This window comes from Vicia villosa, linkage group LG7, assembly GCF_029867415.1.
Source record: "Vicia villosa cultivar HV-30 ecotype Madison, WI linkage group LG7, Vvil1.0, whole genome shotgun sequence".
Lineage (NCBI taxonomy): Eukaryota > Viridiplantae > Streptophyta > Magnoliopsida > Fabales > Fabaceae > Vicia > Vicia villosa.
Window position 1 is genome coordinate 94,748,269 of NC_081186.1, and position 10,585 is coordinate 94,758,853.

At 29.4% G+C, this 10,585-nt stretch overlaps 1 protein-coding gene across 1 annotated transcript; it reads right to left on the bottom strand.

The window, feature by feature from the left end:
• Nucleotides 1-9,716: 9,716 nt before the first annotated feature.
• Nucleotides 9,717-10,168, bottom strand: LOC131619748 (transcription factor MYB114-like). Its single transcript, XM_058890815.1, has 2 exons — nucleotides 9,854-10,168; nucleotides 9,717-9,737 (listed from the first exon to the last, which is right to left on the bottom strand). The coding sequence occupies exons 1-2, from the start codon at nucleotides 10,166-10,168 to the stop codon at nucleotides 9,717-9,719; spliced, it is 336 nt and encodes a 111-aa protein (XP_058746798.1).
• Between the last annotated feature and the right edge of the window lie 417 nt (nucleotides 10,169-10,585).

Consider the following 10,585-nt stretch of genomic DNA (forward strand, 5'->3'; position numbering starts at 1 on the left):
TTGACAACTCATATGATTCACGTACAGATTTCTATATAAATATAATAGAGAATAATCTTTTATTGTAATTTGTCAAGCTGGAATAATGTGGAAATTAAAACTGAGTACATTGAAATGAAATACTTCTCAGATACAATCAGCAAAAATGTCAAAATACAAATAAGTTCTTAGAAAAATGAAAATAATAACTAAAGAAAGAAAACTTGCATTATAATAAATGTAAACTAATTTTTTATTGTCTACAATCCTTCACAAACCATCAGGATGGAAGTTTTTTTCCATATGTAAATGTTAAGATAACTTTTACATTGTTAGCCATTACTGTGTGGAGTTATAAGCTCTACCATCTCATGCTTTTCATCAATCAAAGGGCCAAAAAGGAACGCATTCAGCTAGTAACCAAGGTTCTAATATCTCATATTGAGTCTCTTCAGATGATTGAATTGGATTTTGAGGATATTGGTCAAAAAACACCCCTGATGAAAGTTGATAATCCATATCAAGATTGTATGAACATTGTGGGTTTGGAGGAAGATCTTGATCGAAAACCATATTGCATGATGGAATTTCATCTTTCCTATCTTGAATGTCTGAACAGTCTGCGTGTGTAAGAAGATCTGATACCATGGATAAAGAAGTGTTTTCCACATTATTATATAGCATATTTGAATCATCATCCAACTTTGAAAGTGTTTCAAAGTTGTTGATATTTTCCTCATCTTGAAAGTATGAACATTCTGGATGTGTGGAAAACCTGTTACCATAGATAATATTAGTCCTAAAATATGTTAGTGTAACTACAGAATTAATATGTAATTTGAACTGAATTTAAAAAGAAAAAAACATTAAATTGTCTACTCACCTATCATTCAATGTTGGGACAATATGATTGCTTAAAGAAGAGCTTCCCACATTATTGTATAGCATATTTGAATCATCAACCAACGTTGGAAGTGGTTCGAAGTTGATTTTTTCCTCATCATAAATTTGATCAAGATAGTTTGCATGTAGAATGTCTTGATGATCAAATTCCATTCTTGGTAGAGTCATTTCTTCTTCTTCGGAGACATTATTATTTTGGTTACTAGATCTCTTCATCATAATAGGTTCTCCAACATCATCAATAAATGCGTCAACAAGGTTTATGCTTTCAGGAATGAGAAACTCTCTAGAATTGCTTAAAGAAGAGTTTCCCACATTATTGTATAGCATATTTGAATCATCAACCAATGTTGAAAATGGTTTGAAGTTGATTTTTTCCTCATCATAAATTTGATCAAGATAGTTTGCATGCAGAATGTCTGGATGATCAAATTCCACTCTTGGTAAAGTCATAACTTCTTCTACTTCGGAGGCATTATTATTTTGGTTACTAGAACTCTTCATCATAATAAGTTCTTCAACATCCTTAATAAACTCATCAACAATGTTTATGCTTTCGGGAATGAGAAATTCTCTAGAATTGCTTAAAGAAGTGCTTCCCATATTATTGCATAGTATATTTGAATCATCCACCAATGTTGAAAGTGGTTCAAAATTGATATTTGCCTCCTCATAAATTTGATCAAGATAGTTTGCAAACAAAATGTCTTCACCATCAAATTCCACTCTTGGTAGAGTCATATCTTCTTCTTTGAAGGTATTATTATTTTGGTTACTAGAACCCTTCATTAATCTAATTTCCCCAACATTATCGTTCAACTCATCAACATGGTTTATGCTTTCTCGAGCTAGGTTCTTTCTAGAATTTTTTAAACTTCTTTTTCTTGAATTAATAAAATTCTTTAACTCGTTATCGGTTCTTCCAGGAAACTGTCATAACAAAAACAAATACAAAATGGTTATATAATGAATTACCGATTCTTCTATAAAAATGTCATACTCATCACTAAGATTCATTAATTAATATATTTTCCAACAAATTACATATATTTAAGTCTCCAATAATTATATCTTAAGAGTCAATTTAATAAATAAACTTCATCCAAAAGATTATACATTTATTTACCCTAAAAACCCTAATCTTATAGAACATACAAAAACCATTACCTATAACAAATGGTTACAATCATAGAAAGACTAATAAAATTTAATTTCTTTTATAAAAAGTAAAAGATAAATAAACAAACCTTTGAAACCATGCGAGACCATTTGGGTCCTAACTCACTGTAGAGACGAATGAGTTTTCCCTTTTCTTCGTCACTAAAAGAGCATTTTAATAAAGTTGGTTTTAGATGATTTAACCATCTTAAACGACAACTTTTTCCATCTCGAGCAAGTTTTGTTTTCTTTCGTACCGAATTCCACTTTTTAGCTCCATAATTTTTCACATATTCTACTAATACTTTATCCTCTTGAGATGACCATGTGCCTTTTTTTAACATAATATTTCTAGTATCATCACCTCCATTGCTTTTTTCTTGTTGCAAAGATGAAGATTCCATGAGTTGAGTAAATGTGACTATTTGAAAAAGATGTATTTTTTGACTATACGTGAAAAATAGTGTTAGTATGTAGGCATATATATAAGAGAGAGACCTAGTTTAAATAAAAACCTTTTCCCTATTTTAACTCCTATGTTTTCTAACTAAATCAGCTTATCTAATATGGTCATCTCATGTTTGAATTATTGAGTCCAACTCGTATATGTTTGTTAATTATATTATTCATTGAAATATAAAAGTTTACCTCAACAACATTTCTAGCCCAATGCTTGTAAGTAAAATACAATTAATTGTTAGCAAAGTTATAGATAAAAATAATATGATAATTCAATTTTAATTATAAAAAGATAAAATTAAATAAAATCTTTTGAGAAAGATAAACTCCGCTTTACAAGTGCCACCTTTTTTAGTGTAACAATAAATTAAAAAAAAAAAGAGACCTTTTTATATTAATTTGAGTTTAGAACCTATGAAATATTTGAAACTTGTTAATTGTTTTATAACAAAAAAAACTTTTTTTTATAATAACTTTTTGATATTAAAAATAAAATAACTATAAAATAGTTTTACACTGTTATTTAATAGAGATTCTTCATTTAACCATGTTAGAGAGTTAACTTAAAAATATCAGTATGACTTGACAGAATTAATACGTAATGGTGATTGGTTGACTGTGTAAAATAATTTAACATTGTCGGTCCATATTATTTTTTCTCTATTTTTTTATAAATGGATCCAAATACATTATTTACAAATATCATTTTTATAATTTTTATAATTTATATGTTAAAATATTATAAAAAATATTAACATGCAATTTAAGTTGATTTACATATAACATGTGTATATATACTAATTAAATTCTAAACTAGCTCATTGATAGTTATGTAAGAATATTATACTATTGAGTTTATTATTCTAAACTAGCTCAGATCCACGACATTTCACTTACTCGTCTATAAAAGGGTGAAATTACATGATGACAATACTCGTACTTGTACTTACTCGCCCAAATACACCATGAGTTTGATAAAAAGAACCTCTTTGACTGAGTTCGTCTTTAGGTTTGAATTATTTCCCATTTTAAAATATGGGTATGAGATGAGTAATAGAGGCATTAGTCATGATGTTTCTCATTACCATGATGAAATCAAAGAGAAAACCAGAAAAATGGAGAAAAATGGAGACAAATGAAGTTATCTCATTGATTGAAGAAATTTAGTTACATGATGTATATATATAGAAGTTAATTTCTCTAATAAACTCCTACTAACTAACTATAACTATAACTAACTCTCTAGTTTGTAATTCTTCTTTATATGTGGTGCGCCATTAGGAAATGTGAACCATATGATAAAGATAACAATTAACTTGTAGTGCAAGTTAGCTAATACTAGGTACGTTAACACCCTCCCTCATGCTTGGTATGTTATTTTGCAACAATGTGTATTGCACTTTGATTGTCACAATAAAGAACTGGTGGTTTGTGACATTGTACTCCTACATCTTGCGTTAAATAAAGAAACCATTGCTGCTCATAACTGGCAAAAGACAAAGCTCGATACTTTGCTTCGGAAGAGCTTCTAAAGACTATTAGTTGTTTCTTAGCTCTCCAATAAATCAAGGATGAACCAATGAAGAAACAATATCATGAGGTTGATCTTCTAGTATCCATGCACCATGCCCAGTCAGCATATGTAAAGACAAGGAGCTGAAGAGTTGAGTCCCTTCTAAATAATAACCATCTTCCCAATGAGCCTTTGAGGTATTGTATCACCCTGCAGGTTCTGTCATAGTGATTTATTGTAGGTGATGAATTGACTTAACTATCAGGTGATAACGGAAATATCAGGCATGGTAGTTGTAAGATAAAGTAGTTTCCCAACTAATCTTTTTTAGTTGAGAATATCTTCAAATGGCTTGGTTGTGTCCTAATGTAACTTGACATATGGATTAAGAGGAGTTTTGACAGATTTGGACTCAAAGAGACTTGTGTCTTTCAACAAATCCAAGAAATACTTCCTTTGACAAATGCAAATTCTAATTTTTCAATGGGCAACTTTGACATACCTAAAATTTTGCACACAAATATTCATTGCATTTAAATTCATCAGCATATCATGATCATTTCATTTGATCATGAAATCCTATAAGCATTCATCAGTCAAAAGTCAACAAGATGTATTTATAGGTTAAAGGAAAAGGAAAGTAAACTATAGATTTGACATTTTTTACCTTCAAATATTATTCATCTCATTATTCCATTATTTTAAGATCTTAAGGCATTCCTGCTTGCAAAATAAGGTATTTGATTGAAAAAGTCAACACAAAGTCAATATTTTCATGTGTTAGGAAAGTTGACTAAAATTTCATGCATCATGGTTCATTATTACAATAATCATTTCAATCATCGTCACATTATTTCATTTGGAATTTCATTGATCATTATCACATGTTATAATAAAACTTCAAAGAAAAGTTAGCATTACACATGTTAAGAAAATTGACTAAATTTACATGTTTCATTATTCATTTTGGAAAAATAAATGTATGATCATTTAATTCATCATCATTTGAATTTCATTAGACATTTTCATACATCATAAATTAAAAGTCAGGGAAAAAGTCAAGATTTTGGCACTAAAAGACAAAACAAGATTACACTTGTTTTGCCAAACCATTCATGCATTTCACACACCTTCAAATTTCCCATAAATTCCATTAAATTCAAGTGAAATGCACTCAAATTTCCCATGATCACGTAGTAGTATGTTGTCGCAAAAATATTGCATTCTTTGACGACAAGATTTGATAACATAGTCGTAGATGAGGAGAGAATGGAGGAAAGTAATGTTGATAAGGCAAAGGAGGATACCGATTTGCAAGCCCGTTTCAAGGAGAGAGTCAAGAAGGCGAAGGGAAAATGTCCCATGAGAAAAGGTAAAGGGAACATTCCAAATTTTGCTGAAAGGGAGTCCCAAAATTCCAAGTATTTAACATTCCAAATGGGTGAAATAATGGTAGTAGGGTTGCTGGATCAAAAAACTCTAGAGGAGAAAATCTAAGAGGTAGAAGTGGAAGAAGAATGGTTGGCAAGAGCAACGTGCAATTCTTTAATTTTCAAAAGCTTGGCCATTTAACAAGAGAGTGCAATTCTTGTGAAAACTTGTTTTGAAGGTGATATGATTTTAATAAGGACATCAACTTTTAATAATGAAAAATAATATCTTATGTTAAGTAAGGCATGAGCGGTTACGCGAATAAAATGCAAACCTAAGTATTAGAGTTTGATGGACTTGACTATTAGATGATGGCAATAAAATGGAATATAACTAAATCCTCATCTCAAGCTACTCAAGAAAGTATCTACAAAAGAGAATGAGCATGTGACAAAGTCTTAAAGCACTGTGGTACCTCTTAATTTAGCAATGAGTGAAAAAATTATAAAGCATAATGATTTATCGTAAAAGTATATGACTAAAGCACTCACACACACTAAAATGTTTTTCAAAATGTTTTTACCCAAAGAAAAATCTTCAAAAATATCTTAAAGTTGTGCCATATGAATTGGGAGCAGTCAAAATAGATATAGGCAAGATTTTGAATATTATAATCAGTTGAAACATTTGTCTTATCGATTAGATCAGTTTAAATTTGAGTCCCAAGCTATTATGACAGCGCCTTAATGATGTACAATGACTAGATATCTTTTTCATTCTTTTATAAACTTACAAACGATTATATTTCAAACTTCTAATTGAATGTGAATATGTTTCAAACTTCTTTTTGAGCCAACCTCTGACCTATAAATAGAGGTCCCTGTTCCCATTTCATTTCATCTATAATTATGTTTTGACACTTTCAACTCTCATTCTCTCTCTCTCTCTCTCTCTATATATATATATATATATATATATATATATATATATATCTGTGTGTGTGTGTGTGTGTGTATTTTGACAAAATTATTTTTGTGAGTGAGGATATCTTGTGTTTCTGGAAAGGGTAGAATTGTAAATTTACCGATGGAATATTTTGTATACAGATTTGAAGAATATTATCCAATTAGAGATTGTTTGTGAGTTAGAAGTTAAACTCTTTAAAATCTTTGGCGTGAGGATTATGTGATCCGGTCTATGAGCATTTACCATGTTTGATATTAGCCAGGTATTAAAATCGCATAGGTTATTGGATAGCCTGGTATTAAAACAATATTAGGTTTAAGCTCATATAAGTATTAAGAGCTTGAAACCACGGTTTAAAGTTTGTGAATATTGATCGCTCCATGTTCCTTGTTTGTGAAGAAAGAACTAACCACCTCGATTCACTATTTGGAAAAGAAGACTCAAACTGCCATATTCTAAGTCTTGTATTATTTGGTTAGAGGTTAACCATCATTTTCTTGTATAAGTGGGTTGTGAGCTTTTCCTACTAAAAGCTCTCAACATTTATTGAAAACTCCCTAGATCAAATATCAGTGAGAGGAGTAGGGACTTTTATTTCGACCGAACCTCTATAATTATTGGTGTTCTTCTTTTCACTTAACTCTTTCAATTTCTGCAACTTATATTATGCCGTTTACTTATGCTTCTAAGTTTTTGAAAATACTTTTATAATATGGTTTTATTTCCCAAACAATTCACTATCTCTTGTGTGTGAAGTATCAAGTCCAACAAGTGGCATCAAAGCCTAACTCATGTTTAAGGACCAATCGTCCTAGGAGGAAGATGACTTTCGACAAAAGACCTTTTCTAAATACACCCCCATATTTTATTGACAGTAGATTTAATATTTGGAAAGCTAGATTTAAAATTTTTCTTCAAAGCATAAATCATGATTTATGGAAAATTATATTCAATGGTTCGATTTTCCCTACTCATCAAGTAAATGATGAAACAGTGGAAAAACCCTATTCCCTTTGGACCGAAGAGAAAAAAATTAAGATAGAGATAGATCTTAAAATAAAGAACTTTATAATAATGTCTCTAGATGATAGTAAATTTTGTGTTGTTTATCAATGTAGAACTTCCAAAAAAATGTGGGATACTCTTAAAATGATACATAAAAAGTCATGATGAGTACTATTTATTTTGGTAGAATGGGTGAAAGTTTATCCGGAGGTAAGTGAGTTGTTTTCATAAAAATAAATGTGGAAGTAATTTTCTATATGCTCACACGTTAATCATTTAGCTTTGGTTACACAATCATTTTAATGAAATGTTTATCTTAACTAACTGTTTCATATTTTAAACCACATGTAGCAATTAAAACTAATTTCACTTTGGATTATATAAAATAGATACTATAGGGAGACGCCCGACAAGGTTGAGTGCTCCAAAAAGTGGCAAAGCAGTCGACCGTTGTTGTCTTACATTTAATGCTTTATTATTATTTTTTTGAGTTGTTTTAGAGGAGGTTTAAAACCCCCTCAATCTGTTGCGTTTTAAAATGTTTGTCAAGCTGTCTTCTACGTGGCGTGCCACGTCAGCTTCCGTTAATGAAATTTGACGGCAGAAATCAAAATTGGAAACGGAAAACTTTATAAGAACCATTCTTTAAACAAAAAATTTATAGGAACTAAAACTAGATTTTAGGTTATTTATATGGACCATAAACATATTTAAGTCTATAAATATTCATTTTATAAATATTTGGTCTTACATTCAAAGTCAAACTTAATATATTTTTTTAAGTAAACAAGCCATAGTTGTTGGATAGAGTTATTTTTCTTAGAAAAATAATATGAAAAGAAAAAATCATTAAAAATTGTTTCATGTTCGCCAACTCATATTATTCACATACATGTATGTTTATATAAATCATCTAAACTATTCATTTTAGACATTAGAAACTTTAGAATTAATGAATGAGACACTTTGTACTTTAATGAAAAAATAATGTGGAAGATAAATTTGAGTTTAAAATGCATACATTAAATTAATGAAGTAGTTCTATCAAATACAATTAGAAAAAATATTCATGATACAAATCAACTCTTAGAAAAATGAAAATAATAACTGAACAAGGAAAACGTGCATTATAATCCTTAAAAAATTTGTCTAATAACCAAATACCCGACAAAGAGTCAAAAAGGTTTTCTTCATCATCATTCTCCAAAGAAATTACCATAGGCTCAATCTTACAAAATCTTTGGTGGATATAACATGGCTTCTAGATAGCCATTAGTACGTGGACTATTAGGCTTTAACATCTCATATTGAATCTCATGAGATGATAGAATTGAATTTTGAGGATATTGATCAAAAAACTCCTCAGATGAAAATAATGGATGTTGATAATCCATATCTTGATTGTACCAACATTGTGGAAGCGGAGGGAGATCTTGATTAAAAAGCATATTATTTGATGTAAATGATGGACGTGTATCTTCCTTATTTTGAATGTGTGAACATTCTGGGAGTGTAAGAAGATCTTGTTTCATGGATAAAGAAGTAGTTTCCACATTATTATATAACATATTTGAATTATCATCCAACTTTTGAAGTGGTTCAAAGTTGATATTTTCCTTATCTTGAAAGTATGAACTTTGCGGGAGTGTAGGAAACCTGTTACAGTAGATAATATAAGTTCAAGTGTCAGTCCAAAAATATATTATAAAGTTAATAGATAATTTAAACTGAATTTAAAAAGAAAAGAAAAACATTAAATTGTCTACTCACCTATCATTCAATGTTGGAACAATATGATTGCTTAAAGGAGAGCTTCCCACATTATTGTATATCATATTTGAATCATCAACCAAGGTTGAAAGTGGTTTAAAGTTGATATTTTCCTCATAATAAAATTGATCTAGATAATTATCTTGCATAATATCTTGATGATCAAATTCTACTCTTGGTAGAGCCATTTCTTCTTTTTGAGAGACGTTATTTTCTTGGTTACTAGAATCCCTCATCACACTCTCAATCAAGTCATCAATATTGTTTATGCTCTCTGAAAAGGAGAACTTTCTAGATTTTTTTAAAATTCTTGTTTTTGAATTAATAAAATTCTTTAACTCGTTATCGGTTCTTCCAGGAAACTGTCGCAACAAAAACAAATACAAAATAATCATATAACCAATTATCGACTATTTCAAAAAATTGTCACAACAAAAACAGATACAAAATAAATATATAACCAAATAACTATTCTTCTAGAAAAATATTTATGCATATCACATAAATTCATTAATTAATACATTTCCATCAAATTATAGATATTTAAATTTTCAAACTTATGTCATGAGAAGAGTCAGTTCTATAAGTAGACTCAATGCAAAAGATTATTGTTCTATTTACAGAAAAAAAATTAGGCAACATATAATAAATGACTACACTAATCATATAAAGCCTAATAAACTTTTATTTTGTTTTCCTATAAAAGTGAAGCATAAATAAACAACAAACCTGTGAAACCATTTGAGACCATTTAGGTCCTAACTCACAATAGAGACGAACAAGTTTTTGTATTTCTTCTTCACTAAATGGATCTCTTTTCAAACTTGGTTTTAGACTATTTAACCATCTAAAACGACAACTTTTTCCATCTCTATTGAGTTTTATTTTCTCTCGTACTTTATCCCATTTTTTAGCTCCATATTTTTCCACATAATCTCTTAATAATGCATCTTCTTCAGGTAGCCATTTTCCTTTTTTCAACACAATATTTTTAGTATCATCACCATGATTGCCTTTTTCTTGTTGCAAAGAATGTGATGCCATGATTTTGAGCAATTGTGAATATTTGGGTAATGGTGAATGGTGTTAGGATGTAGAAATAAATAAGAGAGCCCTAGTTTAAATAAAAACCCTTGGCCCTATTTTAACTCCTATATTTGCTAACCAAATTCTAATTTTTAATAAGATTTTTCATTGTAAAATAATCCATATTTGAAATAAATAACATGATTTAATATGTATGCCCTATATATTTGCTAACTATATTATCCATTGAGATAAAACCCTAACTAATAGGGTACAAAATTTAAAGTATAAAACTACCTCAACACTAGTCCAACGCTGGTAATTAAAATACAAATTAATTTGATAACAAAAGTTAAAGATAAAACAAATATAAAAATTTATTTTTAATTACAAGAAAATATTAAATAAATTTATCTGAGAGATGATTTTAGCGTT

Bases quoted from the DNA above. Each gene is read 5' to 3' on its own strand.
- LOC131619748 (XM_058890815.1), bottom strand. From the start codon at position 10,168: ATGGCATCACATTCTTTGCAACAAGAAAAAGGCAATCATGGTGATGAT. The intron at 9,738-9,853 runs GTTTGTTGTTTA...TTCTGTAAATAG, and splicing joins GGTCTCAAATGGTTTCACAG to AACAATAATCTTTTGCATTG.